This window comes from Podarcis muralis, chromosome 5 (assembly GCF_964188315.1).
Source record: "Podarcis muralis chromosome 5, rPodMur119.hap1.1, whole genome shotgun sequence".
Classification (NCBI taxonomy): Eukaryota; Metazoa; Chordata; class Lepidosauria; order Squamata; family Lacertidae; genus Podarcis; species Podarcis muralis.
The window spans coordinates 98616472-98632223 of record NC_135659.1 but is presented as its reverse complement, the minus strand read 5'-3'; the positions used below and the strand labels follow the sequence as shown (position 1 = coordinate 98632223).

At 49.7% G+C, this 15752-nt stretch overlaps 1 protein-coding gene across 2 annotated transcripts in view; it reads right to left on the bottom strand.

Moving 5' to 3' along the window:
• Positions 1 to 4068: 4068 nt before the first annotated feature.
• MYLK2 (myosin light chain kinase 2) overlaps positions 4069 to 15752 on the bottom strand; it is a 40380-nt gene continuing 28696 nt past the window's right edge. For both annotated transcript variants that reach the window (XM_028735581.2, XM_028735580.2), the window contains exons 9-12: positions 15366 to 15494; positions 13157 to 13309; positions 11068 to 11200; positions 4069 to 8678 (exon numbers count right to left, since the gene is read on the bottom strand). In XM_028735581.2, coding sequence (XP_028591414.2) covers positions 8598 to 8678; positions 11068 to 11200; positions 13157 to 13309; positions 15366 to 15494 — 496 coding nt within the window. In that variant the 3' untranslated portion in view covers positions 4069 to 8597. The remainder of the gene's footprint in view (positions 8679 to 11067; positions 11201 to 13156; positions 13310 to 15365; positions 15495 to 15752) is intronic.

Below are 15752 nucleotides of genomic sequence, written 5' to 3'. Positions count from 1 at the left end.
GCTCTGGAGAAGAAGCTGTTCTTAAGACGGCTCGTTCTTGTCTTCATCGTCCTGTATCTCCGTCCCGACGGAGCCATTTGATGATGGCTCTCGTTTCTCTTCTCAGCCTCTTTTCCACGGGACTGCCTCTCCTGGTATGCCCCGTGGAGGACCTTAAGGCCTTAAGGTCCACAAATAACCTTAAGGTCCACAAATAACAACACTTTGGAGGTCCCAAGCCTCAAGGAGGTTAGATTGGTCTCAACTAGGGCCAGGGCCTTTTCAGTACTGGCCCCAACTTGGTGGAACGCTCTGTCACAAGAGACCAGGGCCCTGTGGGACTTGACATCTTTCCACAGGGCCTGCAAGACAGAGCTGTTCCACCTGGCCTTTGGTTTGGACTCAGTCTGACCCTTATGTTGCCCTCCCCTTATGGTCTTGATTTATCGCTATTTTAAAATGAGGCTGCATTTTAAATTGCATTTTAACCTGTATTTTAAATTGGGGGGTTTTCTCCAACTTTCTTTTTCCCCTATTATGTTTTTACTGTGATTTTATTGGTGTTAGCCGCCCTGATTTTCTACTGAAAGGAGGCTGCATTTTAATGTTGTATTTTAATCTTAGAATCATAGAATCATAGAGTTGGAATAGACCACAAGGGCCATCGAGTCCAACCCCCTGCCAAGCAGGAAACACCATCAGAGCACTCCTGACATATGGTTGTCAAGCCTCTGCTTAAAGACCTCCAAAGAAGGAGACTCCACCACACTCCTTGGCAGCAAATTCCGCTGTCGAACAGCTCTTACTGTCAGGAAGTTCTTCCTAATGTTTAGGTGGAATCTTCTTTCTTGTAGTTTGGATCCACTGCTCCGTGTCCGCTTCTCTGGAACAAGATTTTTTTTTAAAAAAAATCTTGTTTTTAAGTTGTATTTTAATCAATTGTTTTTATACCTGGTGTTAGCCGCTCAGAGCCCGGTCTTGGCTGGGGAGGGTATAAATATATATATTTAAAATTATTATTATTATTATTATTATTATTATTATTATTATTATTTATTTCCCAGGCAAAACATACCCGGTTCCTTCAACTGTTCCTTATCAGGCTTGATTTCCAGACCCTGGACCATCTTGATCACCCTCCTCTGCACACGTCCTGCCTTGCCCCCGTGGACTCCTTCAGCAGACGCGGACGGGGCCATGCTGTGCAATCTCAGGCTTGTGAAACACCCTGGGCAACCTCTCCCGAATGCCATTCTCGGACGCTGCAGCCAGCTGGATGCCCTCTTGGGAAGGAGATTCTATATATAGAATCATCCAGTGCCAGGGCAGCGAGAGCTAGGCAGGGGCTGGTCTGGCAAGCCTGCTGACCGGCAGCTCAGCAGAAGCCTGAGTGGAGGAGCTCAGCCTGCAGGGAGCTGAGGAGCTGGGCCAGTGTCATAGAATTGCAAAGTTGGAAGGGACCCCAAGAGGCATCTAGTCCAACCCCCTTGCAATGCAGGAATCTCAAATAAATCACCCTTGACAGATGGTGTGATAAGAATTTTAAGGTCTTAGATATATAATAAATGTACCAACCAAGGACGTACATAGATCAGCACAGGAAGACGGACCTGAAACCATTTTTGATTCCCAAACTGACCAAATGTTTTCTCTGCAAGGTCAAAGGAAAATGGAAACGCCTCCCCATTGTCTTTTCCTTCACAAATCCTGTCTTAAGGGTATGTCTGTCTGTGTTTGAATAGGGTGAGCCTGTGACCTGCCAGACAGGAGATAAACAACGCACTCAGATTTCTGCTGTAGACCGCCCTATCTGTGATGTAGGTATGATGTGTCTGGGGGGTGGGCTTGGGTTACACCCCTTCTGTGATGTATGTATGATATATAAGGGTGGGCACGCCTTTGTTCTGGGTTCCTCCTCCCTCCTGCATGTGAGGGGAGCACCTGTTGCAATAAAGATCAATAAAGATCAGGTTTACTAGCTGCTTGGCTTCTCAATATTCTCTGGTTGGCCTCTGTTATTTTCTCCTACCAATAGGGAACCTACATAAGGATTCTAGATGGGCTCTTGGATACCCCATAAGGGGAAAAGGGCACATTTTGTTTACAACAATGGGCATCCAACCTCTCCGAGGAAGGAGAGCCCACCACTTCTAGTGGGAGACTGTTCCGCTGTCAAACAGTCAGCAACCAAAAAGGCACAATATTACTGGTCCCTCTGCACACCAAATGGGCAAGAAAAGGCAGTTCACTCACCTGGAGCACCCAGAATCAAGGGCCACAGCTCTCCTCTGCTTACCTGCTGCCCCAGGTGTGCACACCTGGAACCCAGGGCATAAGAACATAATAATAGTCTGCTGGATCACGCCAGTGGCTCATCCAGCCCAGCATCCTCTGCTCACAGCGGTTGACCAGGTGCCTGCAGGAAACCAGCAAGCAGGATTCGAACTCAAGACCCCTCTCCCTTCTTGCAGTTTCCAGCAACTGGGAGTCAGAAGCATTGTGGTCTCCAACTGTGGAGTGCAGAGCATCGTCATCCCGGCTGGGCCTCTCTTCCACAGATTTGCCTAATCTTTTTTAAACCACCTTTTAAAAAAGTGGGTGGTGCTGTGGGTTAAACCACAGAGCCTAGGACTTGTCGATCAGAAGGTTGGCGGTTCAAATCCCCACAATGGAGTGAGCTCCCGTTGCTCGGTCCCTGCTCCTGCCAACCTAGCAGTTCAAAAGCACGTCAAGGTGCAAGTAGATAAATAGGTACCACTCTGGTGGGAAGGGAAACGGCGTTTCCGTGCGCTGCTCTGGTTCGCCAAAAGCGATTTAGTCATGCTGGCCACATGACCTGGAAGCTGTCTGTGGACAAACGTCGGCTCCCTCGGCCTATAGAGCGAGATGAGCGTGCAACCTCAGAGTCGTCCACAACTGGACCTAACGGTCAGGGGTCCTTTACCTTTACCTATTGACCAAAAGTCCAGAGGTAGCATTATTATCAATTTACAATGGCGTGGGAGGTTCACAGACTATGGAGGACTTGCTCACAAATCTATTGACAGCTGCACAAATCATGATAGCCAGAAGTGGAAGGTGCAAGCGGAATATAAAATGGAATAATGGTACAAGGGTGTGTGGGATATAGCTATTAACGATAAATTAGTGTGGGCCATTAAGGTAAGGGGGGCGGAATATGCAGGAGAGATGATTTTGAGGAGATATTGAGGGTGTTTGTAGAATTTGTGCTGTTAAAACGGAAAGGGGTCAAACCATCGCAAGAGGTGTTGAAATTTCGGAAGGTTGGATAGTTACAGTAGAATGGTCTCGGTGGCAGGGTGCACAATTTTATTCTTATTTATTTATGATTATTACTTTGTCAAAAAAAAAATATAGCAGCCGCCTAGGCCAGGGGTCAGCAAACTTTTTCAGCAGGGGGCCGGTTCACTGCCCCTCAGGCCATGTGGGGGGCCGGACTAGATTTTTAGGGGGGGAAATGAATGAATTCCTCTGCCCCACAAATAACCCAGAGATGCATTTTAAATAAAAGGACACATTATACTCATGTAAAAACACTCAGATTCCCAGACTGTCCGCGGGCTGGATTGAGAAGGCGATTGGGCTGGATCCGGCCCCTGGGCCTTAGATTGCCTACCCATGACCTAGGTTGAAGGCCATCACTGCCTCTAGTGGGATAAAGTTGTGCAGTTTAACTGTGTGCTGTGCAAAGGAGTCCTTTCGTTTCTCTGCCCCGAATTTTCCAACATTTAGCTTCATTGGAAGAGTCCACAAGTTTTCACGTTGTGAGAGAAGGAGGAAGAATTTCTCAATGCCGTAATCTTATAAAACCCAATGCATGATTTTATAAGCTTCAGTCGTGCAACTTCTTACTCACCTTTTCAGTAATAAAAGAGTGTCCCCAGGGCCTTAAGACTGCACTGCCCCTTCCCCGTTGCTAGCGCAGGATGTAGTAACCCAGAATTGTAAGGTTGGAAGGGACCCTGTGGGGTCATCTAGTCCAACCCTGCAGGAATCACCCTGCTGCACTCAGAAAAGTGCAGCCCTCCCCCACGCTCCTTTGGAGGACGCAAGACAAAGGACTGGTACTTGACTCTGTACATTTATTTACATTCAGCCAGGAGTGGCAAGGGGTGAGGGCGCTGGGGGCACATCAAGAGATCACTCAGCCAGACACAACGGGGGGCGGCGGCGCAGAAACTGCTTTTTTTTCCATGGGGAGGCACCGAGACAAACCCAAGCTGGAGACCTTCGTGGAACTGGGGGAAAGCTTAGTAAATCAGTAGACACAGGATCCGCCCTCCCGCAACTGTCAGAAAATACACGCAATCCCAACCACACACACCCTGCCTCCAGCCTCGGACCAAAGTTAAAATGGGCAGAAAAACATTCCTTTCTCTCCATTGCTAAATCAGTGGTTCCCAAAGTAGGAGGTAGTGCCCCTCTGGGAAGGACGCGGGTGGCGCCGTGGTCTAAACCACGGAGCCTCTTGGGCTTGCCGATCGGAAGGTCAGCGGTTCGAATCCCCGTAACGGGGTGAGCTCCCGTTGCTCTGTCCCTGCTCCAGCCAACCTAACAGTTCGAAAGCACGCCAGCGCAAGTAGATAAATAGGTACCACTGTGGCGGGAAGGGAAACAGCGTTTCTGTGCACTCTGGCTTCCGTCACAGCATCCTGTTGCACCAGAAGTGGTTTAGTCCTGCTGGCCGCATGACCTGGAAAGCTGTCTGTGGACAAACGTTGGCTCCCTCAGCCTGAAAGCGAAATGAGCGCCGCAACCCCATAGTCGCCTCTGACTGGACTTAACCATCCAGGGGTCCTTTACCTGTTTTCTGGGGGGTGCTAAGAGGCAAAGGCAGCAGGCTGGCACTAGAGGTGTAAAAGTCCGTCAGACTTTGAGAAGAGATCAAGTTCATGAATTGTGTCGAATTAATTAAACTAAATCATTTTAACTGGATTGCAACTAACTGCGGCTGCATGGAATTTTATGGTGTTCCTCTGTTCTGTTGTGGCTGCTATTCTGAATGGCACTTTTTATATGGCAGAGGGATAAGTTTAGGGAACCAAGGGGGAAGTGGCCTGGAAAGGTTCAGAAACAACCGTCCCAAATCAGCATCCTGCGGAGAAGAGAGGGCCAGGATCCTTTGTTTATCTGGCAGAGAAGGTGTTGGACCTGACCCCAAGAGAGCTGCTCTTAACTCCCTGGTCAGCCAGATAGGTCTTGGATTGCCAGCAGTGCAGAGGCCAAAATGAGGCACGAAGAGAGATGGATGGATCCCTTGGCGATACGCACAAGAGTAGGGAGTGTGTGACTGGGATTGCATCACGCTCCAAGTGTATCCCTGCTCCGTCGTTGGTGTGATGGCCTGGGACTCGGGCTCAGACTCAGAACCAGAGGAGTCTCAGTCCGCACCGGATCCTCTGCCTCAGGTGGCATCTGGACCAAGTCTGGGGCCTGATTCTGAAGAGTCCCAGTCTCCACAGGTTCCCCTGCAACAAACCCCAGCTGGGCCGAGTCAGGGGCCTGAGCCTGCCCTGGCTCCAGATGCGGGGATGACCTCGTTGCCTCCGGCTGTGCCATCACTTACAGCTGCTCCACTACCAGTTGGGTTGGGTCAGGGGGGGCTGAGGCGGCCTCTGGGTCTAGTAACCCATTGATGTCTCCCGAGCTGCAGAGACTCAGGTCTGAGAGAAGGAGAGACCTGAGTACTCGCAGGAGGAGTGCTCGCCTTCGGATGAGACAGGGAGGTGAGTCACCGGGGGATCAGCACCAGCTGTTACCCCGACAGAGATAAAAGGCTGTCGGACCCCACCCCAGGTTGCGGGAGCAACATTGCTGTTTGCTAGAACCTGCCTGGGACCCTGTGCCTGATCTAGCCTGGTTTCCTGCCTTGGCCCTGTCAGACTGACTCCTCGTGGAATCCTTGGATTCGGGACCGGACCTGGACCGTGTTGCTTGGGTTAACCTCCAGGCCCAGCACAGTTGGGGAAACTAGTCCAATCTCAGACTTTGTCTTCTATATCAGCCTTCTCTCAACTCAAGATTCCATGGCAGATGGGCATCCAATCTCTGCTTAAAAACCTCCCGGAACCAGGGTCCACCCCCTTCCATCACATCGGAAAATATGATGTCGCATGATTCCAAGTCAGACTCACGGGTCCATTCAGCTGAGCATTGCTTACACTGACTTGCAGCAGCCCTCCAAGGGCTTCAGGTGGGGTGTTTTCCTGGCCCTACCTGGAGATGTCAGGATTTGAACCTGGGACCGGTGTTCTGCCACTGGGCTACTGCCCTTCCAACACCATCCCTGGCCAGCAGACATGCTGGGCCATGTTTTTGGGAGTTGTAGTCCAGAACATCTGGCAGGTGCCAAGTTGGGGCAGCCTGCACATGTTACCAGGAGATGGGAGAGACTCCAGGTTTCTCCTTTCAGTGGCAGTCCACATCCCTTGTACTGGTTCCTTCTGTCCTCAGCTTGCCCATCAGGAAAATGGGCTCATGAGTGACCTACCTGGCTCGGCTGCGGGAAAGGCACATGCAGTGAGGATTCCCAAAGCACACCAAGTGCTGCAGGAACTAAAAGCCACAATCAAACTCTTGTTAACACCCCTGCTTCCTCCACACCCTTCCACGGAGCTACGTTTCCCCGGGTTATTCTGGGTCATTAACCTAAGGGGGAGTTGGAGGGAAGTTTAAATAAAAGAGGTTTTGCAAAAACACACTCGGCTTTGGCCTGCAGTTCCATTTGAGGCCAGTTTCCCGGGATCTACAGGGGAGTGACCCTGGGCTAATGGAGGAGATCTCCGATGTGCGCGCAAACACTCAACAGGCACACTTGGAGCACTCCTCTCTGTTGGTGGCCGGCTCTGAAGCAGCCCTTTCAGATGGGCGAGGAGGCGGCCGTGGCCGGGCCAGCCCAGCCCAGATGGTCTTCATTAGTCCATCTCCTTCCCCTCTTCCTCTGGGGGGGATGGGTGGGATGCAAGAGCCTTGCTCTCCCCTCTCCCTTCCACCTCTCCCATTCCCCTTCCAGACCCTTCGGCAGCGCAGGAGGGCAAAGAGGTTAGCACAAAGTGGTTTGCACAATGCTGTCTTCTTATTCTCCTCCTCCGCCTCCTCTGGACCAGCTGCCCATCTGGGGATGTTCCTCCTGGAATGCCGGCTGTTCGCTTCCTGCCCGCCCAGAGCCTAGAGGATCTCTGAGTGCGCAGGCCGGAAAAGGCAGTTTCCTGTCCGCATTATCAGCTTCCCACAGCCGTCCCTGGCGCAGTGGGGTTCAAGTCCTTGGGGTTGTTTTTGGTGTGTGGTTTTTTTGCTGGGGGGGGGATCTGCAAGGCTGCCCTTGTGGGGACGAGGCATTGCTTACGCTAGACCGTCACGCAGCCTTTCTCAACCTGTGGGTCCCCAGATGTTGTTGGACTACAACTCCCATCATCCCTAGCTAGCAAGGCCAGAGTTCAGGGACGATGGGAGTTGTAGTCCAACAACATCTGGGGACCCGAGGATGAGAAACACTGTGAACCTCAGCTAACTCCAAGCTGTCAACTTTTCCCTTTTTTAAAGGGAAATTCCCTTATTCTGAATAGGATTCCTCGCAAGAAAAGGGGAAAGATGACAGCTATGCTCCAAAAGCACGCAGGGGGACAAGGCCTTCCTAAGCAGGGTCGTGAGGCGCAACTTCTGTGCAAAAAGTCAGAGCAGAGACATCTCGGGGGTGCCAAGGCAGCGAGCGGTTTGTGGGTGGCGCAAGCAGATTGGAAGCCGAGAAGCCGTTCTGCAGAAGGAGACGGGCACAGGGTTGGCAGCCTGGCAAAGTCCTTATAGCAAAGATTTGGGAGCCGTCTTTCTCAGTCAAGGGTGTGGGGGCGATCCAACACGCCCTGTATGCACAATCTTGGGGGCTTGGGAAGGTGCTCTCCCCAGCACTGTGGAGTCAAGATTTTGGCTCGCTGGGGAAGGTTACAGAACCAGTCCGGGCGGCTGGGCAGAGGACAGTCACAGCAGGGAAACTGCAGTTCAGGCAAGCCGCAGTCATCCCAGAAACCAGTTCCCTTAAAGTTTGCACAGTGGAATCGGAGGCAAAAAACAAGGCATAGCAAAGGTAAGGAGATACAGTTGGCTGCAGTGGTTTCGGAAGGTCCCTTGAAAGCAGCAAACGGTCAGACGTATGTCGGGCGAGGTCCTTAGCAGCAGTCCAAGAGCAGCCGGGCATCCAGGAAGGTGGGTTTGTGTGGAGCGTGGAGTCCAAGAGGGAGAGGCGGCAGAATATCCACTAAACAGGAGGACGGTGTTCAAGTCAGTCAATACGGAGAGGTAGGGAAGACTGGCTTAGTGGGAACTGCATGGGAATATGGGGATGCTATCGGAGAGAGCAAATATCCTACACACGGAGGGAGCTTCCCTGCTAAAAAGTTCCAGGCCGGCGTCCACCGGCTTCTTGCCCCCAGCTCTCCGGGAAGGAGCCAGCTCTGGGGCAGGCCCCAATCCTCTTGCCCAAGCAAGTCCCTGAGACGTGGGGCACCAGGAGCGCAACGCAGTTCAAGCTTCCCGTCGGGAGTTCGCCCTGCCCCCTTTCCGTCCACGTGTCGCTCGATTCTGCCCGCTTCCAGCCCCGCCACTCAGACGCCCATCGCGGTCAGAGATCCCGCGCTGGTGATCTTCTTGAACCGGTTCGCAGCACAGACGCCGATGAAGTTTTTCTGCGCGGTTGGAAAAGAAAACACACACAAGAGTGAAAAAAAGGGGGGAATAGCATCAAGGCTAGGAAGCTCACACCGCAGGGTCAAATTATAATAAATTAAAAATTACAATTAAATTAAAAGAATGCAAATCAAGTATGCAAATCAAGGTTGTGCTTCTAACTTCTGTTGCAGAATTTCTTCTGTTACCTATGAGGAAGGGGAAATGGTCTGTGGGAGCCCTGGGTAAGATTCTGGGTTTACTGTGGTGGACATGTAAAATAGTAATCCTGGGAAATGATATATAACGAATTGAAAAAAATGTTCAATTTAGCCTTTATCAAAAAACCAGAAGCTTTTCTATTGGGAATAATAGGGGATGAAATACCAAAGTACTTAAAAAGAATGTTTTTTGCCCAGAAGTGGAAGGAAGAGAAAGTCCCAACCAAGGGTGGATAGCCAAGATGATGGACTATGTTGAAATGGCGAAGTTGACTGTGGAGATCAGAAACCAAGCTGATAAATTTTCTTAGCAAAATGTGGGAGAAATTTATAGATTACCTTAAAGAACAGCATAGATATTAAAAAAGTTAACAGGGTTGTTATAACCCTTCTAATGTAATAAGACTAAAGTTTAAAAAAGGATATAAAATGTTTTTGAAAAAATGTAATTTGATGCAACAGATTAAAAAAAAAAACAGATAAAAATTGGAAACCAGGGGAGGGTGGGGGGAAAGTCCAGGGATTCAAGTAATCTCAGATGTGCAAAAACGGAAAACGATTTAAATGTATAAGAATATTGTTTTTTAAAAAGGGGGGATTTTTTTTAAAATTTTTGGGTTCACTGAGCACCGATCATGGTTTGTTTCCAGGGAGGTTAGATGATGTTCATCCAGGAAGAAATATATTTGAAGAGCAACTGTAATCAACAAATTATGCTAGTAGGACCACAAGAAGTTTTGCAAGGAGAAATGTATGAAGCATTGCAAAGTGGAGAAAGAATAGAGATATTAGTTATGAATTAAATGTAATTGTGGAAGTAAGAAATGTATATTTAGTGAATAGATTGGGAAGTTTTCAGATGTGATTGATGGAAGTCAAAAAAAATGGTCTAAGATATGAAAGCATGTTTAATTACTGTTGAAAATGATATGTTGAAAAACTAATTTTATATATATATATATATATATATATATATATATATATAATGATGTTCATCAAAGCAACTGCATTTCCCTTCCTCTTTCCTGGCTGCAAAAAGTCTTATCTTTTTTGGTGGGGAAACAGGTTTGTTGTGCAAGGCCTCCCACTCAACTAGACTTGCGCGACCTGAATTCCGCTGGCGTGTGATTGAACCCCACCCCAAAACAGTGGGTGGCCCACCAGCAGCCATTGCGCTACCTCCCAGTCTGAGCCCAAAGCTTGTGGGATGACTCACAGGGGAGTGGGAAAATGGACCAAAACCGCCGTCCCCCCCCCTTTCCGGATACGGTGAGCTCCCTCCCACGACTGGCTGCCCCTTTCCTTTGTGAGGAAGCTCAGGACAGAAATTTACCGTATTTTTCGCTCCATAAGATACACTTTTTTCCTCCTGTAAAGTAAGGGGAAATGTGAGTGCGTCTTATGAAGTGAATGGCACTGCGCAGAGAGGTAGAGGTCCACAGCGCCCCTTCTGCGAAGTGGGAAGAAGAACGGAGCCCCTTCTGTTCCTCCTCCCGCTTCGCAGGAGAGGCGCTGCGCAGAGAGGGAGAACTGCGCAGCACCCCTTCAGCGAGGCGCCTGTCCTGCGAAGCTGGAGGAGAAACAGAAGGGTCTCCTTCTGTTCCTCCTCCCGCTTCGCTGAAGGGGCGCTGCGCAGAGAGGGAGAACTGCACAGCCCCCCTTCAGCAACGTGCCTGTCCTGGCTTCTGCCTTAGCCGCGGGCAGCCTCTTCGGGCAGGGGGAGCCTTCATCCTGCTGAAGAAGAGGAAGAAGAAGAGTTTGGATTTGATATCCCGCTTTATCACTACCTGAAGGAGTCTCAAAGCGGCTAACAATCTCCTTTCCCTTCCTCCCCCACAACAAACACTCTGTGAGGTGAGTGAGGCTGAGAGACTTCAGAGAAGTGTGACTGGCCCAAGGTCACCCCAGCAGCTGCATGTGGAGGAGCGGAGACGCGAACCCGGTTCCCCAAATTACGAGACTACCGCTCTTAACCACTACACCACACTGGCTCTCGAAGAGGCTTGGCGTGGTCATCCCAGAAGCCAGAACAGCCACATGGTATCCCAGAAGCCAGATCTCTCTTGCTGTTCTGGCTTCTGGGATTCAAAATATTTTTTTTCTTGTTTTCCTCCCCCCAAAACTAGGTGCGTCTTATCATCTGGTGCGTCCTATAGAGCGAAAAATACAGTAATAAAGAAGCAAATACCTTCCATCGCCTCTTCATCACGTATTTTCGGAGCAGGACCTGGGATTTCAGCCGCCGATTGACCCGCTTGGCTTTCTCTCCCAAGTTGTTGAGCCAGGGGTGTTGCAGGCACTGGGCGGCACTCAGGCGTCCGCTGGGGAGGGGGACGAGAGGCAAAGATTATCGGGGGGGTCACCACCTGCAGCTGCTGTATCCCAGAGCCCCTAGACCCCCCATCCCGTGACGTACAAAACCCTGCAATAAATAGAAAGCGCATCAAACAGTGTCTGCGTTCCAACCTGCCCTGCAGAATTCGCACTCAACTTCTGGAGAGGAAGTTGTCGACGGCACAGTCACCAGCCAATTGGTGCCACACACAGCCAGTTACTGCAGCTCCCCGCCCATGGGGTGTTTTTATCCTGCTGTGTTATTATTGGTTGTTGTTTTTTAACTTTTTAAACAAATACAAATAAATATAAGCAACCAAAATGACAAAAGAAAAATCCTTAATAATAATAATAATAATGGAAAAGGCTAAAAAACTACAAAAAATATCAAAGTACATGGCATAGAACAAAAGGAAAAAGGAAAGGAGAAGGAGAAGGAAGGAAGAAAAACAGGAAAGAAAAAAAAGAGGGGGGAAAGGGGAAATGAGCCAAAACACAAGAAGGCTCATCTATTGCACGCTTCCGTCAAGGTCACAACAGATCATTATTCTTATCGATTCTCTCTATCTGTATTCCATAGAATCCCTCATCTTGGTATCGGGGAACATTTCCCTATGTGGTATCATTCTAAACATAGCCAGGTCTTTATTGATGAACCCTTATCCCCTAGATAATTATTTAAACCTCCCCATTCTTCTTTCACCGTCTTTTTAAGTTTATCTCTTATTGCATCTGTCAGCTTCGCGAGCTCCAAGTACTCACACAATTTGACCACCCATTCCTCTTTAGTGGGTGTATTCTTATCTTTCCAGTGTGTTGTTATTGTTTTATAGACATGGCCCACTTCAAATACGCGATTTGGATATCCCACGTATCACAACTTTCTGGAGCATGGTGATAGCAACCTACATTGGCTCCCAGTACGTTTCTGAGCACAATTCAAAGTGTTGGTGCTGACCTTTAAAGCCCTAAACGGCCTTGTCCCAGTACACCTGAAGGAACTCCAGCCCGGACTCTGAGGTCCAGCACCAAGGGCCTTCTGGCGGTTCCCTCACTGCGAGAAGCCAAGTTACAGGGAACCAGGCAGAGGGCCTTCTCGGTGGTGGCACCCGCCCTGTGGAACGCCCTCTCACCAGATGTCAAAGACAAGAACAACTACCAAACTTTTAGAAGACATCTGAAGGCAGCCCTGTTTAGGGAAGCTTTTAATGTTTGATGTATTACTGTATTTTAATATTTGGTTGGAAGCTGCCCAGAGATGGATGGGGTATAAATAATAAATTAAATTAAAATTTAAAAATATAGAAATTAAGAAATTCATTATAAGCGATAGAGAACGGAAGATCATCAGAGGTGTTGATGGAAGTCTAAAAATATTGTATAAGATGAGAAGTTATGTTGTATGACTGTTGGAACTGATATGTTAAAAAATCAATAAAAATGTAATTTTTTTAAAAAAAGCCATGGGCCTGATCCAGCAACCAGCTCTTTTTAGGTCCTTATGGATGTCCACAACTTCTAGTGTCATGTGAGTAAGGAGAAAAAGTCTCTCTACCCCTTTCTCACCGCACTTCTTCCTTTAAGAAACCTCTATCGTCTCCCCTCTTTTCCAGAAACTTCCTCTGTCATCACAGCAGAAGCCAGATTCGCTTCTTCAACCGGGATAGCTCAGTCGGTGGAGCAGGAGACTCTCAGGGTTCTGGGTTCAAGTCTCACACTGGGCGAAAAGGGGTTTGGACTAGATGACCCCTGTGGTCCCTTCCAGCTCTACGCTTCCATGATTCTAAAGAGCCTGTGCAATTTTCTACTGGTCTCCCTCCAGCTAGAAAATGTTAAAGGGTGCGGTGCTTCTCCACTTGCTCTCTGGCTGACCTGGAGGTTAATCGGTTCCCACACAGAAAAGAGCAAAGCTTTCCCCCCTTTTGCCCCAAATGGTCCCAGACCTTTTGTTCTTGATAATCAAGTTGGAGACAAAGTCCTTGGCTTCTTCGGAGATGCCCTCAAAAGCTTCCTCGTCAAAATACCAGTTGGCTGCCAGGACGTTGTTGAGGGTTTCCGTGTCGTTGTCGCCCAGGAAAGGGGAGAGTCCGCTCAGCCTGAGAACAGGGTGGGGAGACGAGGAGAGAGAGCGTCAATCAAGGCTCGTTAGTGAAGGAAAACCCTCCCGGGGCTCAGAAATTTGGCAAAAGGAAGCGACTCCGGGGCCAGGAGCCTGGCTGCTCCAGAACACGCCGTGGCTACGTCGGAGCACAAAAAATCGGCTCGCTGGGCCCATTTCAACCTCTCTCCACCGCAATCGACGCTGTGGGTGTTCTGCTGCAGTTCTGTTTCTGCCAAATACATTGCTGCTGCTGCCCCAGAGGTCAGGACCGCAACCGACAGATTCAAATCACAGCGGCACCTCTGGTTGTGAACGGGATCCGTTCCGGAGGCCCGTTCACAACCTGAAAAGAACGCAACCCGCATCTCCGTGGGTCGCGATTCGCCGCTTCTGCGCATGCACGTGGCGCCATTTTGCGTGTCTGTGCATACGTGAGCGGCGAGACCTGGAAGGAGCCCGTTCTGTTACTTCGGGATCGCCGCAGGACGCAACCTGAAAACATTCAACCTGAAGCAAACGGTACAAGAGGTATGACTGTAGAAGAAAGGAGATTTCAACTAAACATCGGGAAGAACTTTCTGACAGCAAGAGCTGTTTGGCAGAGGAGGTTGTGGAATCTCCTGCCTTGGAGGTTTCTGAGCAAAGTTTGGAGGGCCGACTGTCAGTGATGCTTTGATTCCTGCATTGCATGGGGTTGGGCTGGATGACCCGCAGGGTCCCTCCATTCTGGCTCTTTGTTTTGCTATGTACAGTGGTACCTCGGGTTAAGTACTTGATTCATTCTGGAGGTCCGTCCTTAACCTGAAACTGTTCTTAACCTGAAGCACCACTTTAGCTAATGGGGCCTCCTGCTACCGCTGCACCGCCGGAGTACAATTTCTGTTCTCATCCTGAAGCAAAGTTCTTAACCCGAGGTACTATTTCTGGGTTAGCGGAGTCTGTAACCTGAAGCGTATATAACCTGAGGCATATGTAACCCAAGGTACCACTTTATTTTTGTTTTCTCATTTGGTGCTTTTATGTTTGTGAACTGCCCTCTGATCTCCAGATGAATGAGGGTATGCAAATTTAATAAATAAAATAAATGACAAATGCGGCAGCCAGACTGGTGACTGGGAGCGGCCGCCAGGACCACATAACACCCATCTTGAAAGACCTACATTGGCTCCCAGTACGTTTCCAAGCACAATTCAAAGTGTTGGTGCTGACCTTGAAAGCCCTAAACGGCCTCGGTCCTGTATACCTGAAGGAGCGTCTCCACCCCCATTGTTCTGCCCAGACACTGAGGTCCAGCTCCGAGGGCCTTCTGGCGGTTCCCTCACTGCGAGAAGCCAAGTTCCAGGGAACCAGGCAGAGGGCCTTCTCGGTGGTGGCACCCGCCCTGTGGAACGCCCTCCCTTCAGATGTGAAGGAAATAAACTGCTACAGTGGTACCTCGTTTTGAGTCCGGGATCCGTTCCGGAGCCCCAGACGCTCGACAAAGCGCTGCTTTGTGCACGCGCGTGAGCGGTTTTGCGCTTCTGTGCAAGTGGCAAACCCGGAAGTAACCTGTTCCGGTACAGTGGTACCTCGGGTTAAGTACTTAATTCAGTCCGGAGGTCCATTCTTAACCTGAAACTGTTCTTAACCTGAAGCACCACTTTAGCTAATGGGGCCTCTTGCTGCCGTTGCGCCGCCAGAGCATGATTTCTGTTCTCACCCTGAAGCAAAGTTCTAACGCAAGGTACTATTTCTGGGTTAGCGGAGTCTGTAACCTGAAGCGTATGTAACCTGAAGCATCTGTAACCCGAGGTACCACTGTTCTTCCGGGTTTGCTGCCGACGTTCCACGAAATGGACGCTAAACGGGGCGGACTCATAACGAGGTACTACTGAAGGCAGCCCTGTTCAGGGAAGTTTTTAATGTTTGATGTCTTATCATGTTTTTAATATTCTATTGTGAGCCACCCAGAGTGGCTGGAGAGACCCAGCCAGATGGGCAGGGTACAAATAATAAATTATTACTATTATTAAAGTGCCTGATTCCAAAGGCACCCCTTCCCCTCAACTCACAGCATGTAGGTGATCACCCCCATGCTCCACATATCCGTTGTGTAGGAGACTTGTTCGTAGCTGACCACCTCCGGAGACAGGAACTCGGGGGTGCCAAAGTTCACTTTCAGCTTCTCTCTGGGGTTGTACCTGGAAGGTGAGAAAGAGAGAGAAGAATCTAGCACCATCAATGCACACAAACGCCTAGCCCATCCACCCCCCAGGAAGGTGGGCACCAGGAGCCTGCTCCCTTCGGGAAGGACTTTATCCTGTGCCCTCCCCTCGCCCGGTGCCCAGAAGAGGCACACAGCAGGGTCAGGAGTGTGGAAAGGGGAGAGGGGGCTGGCGCAGGCTGGCGATGCTCTGGGCCACGGGTCCCCAAACTAAGGTCCGTGGGCCGGATAAGGC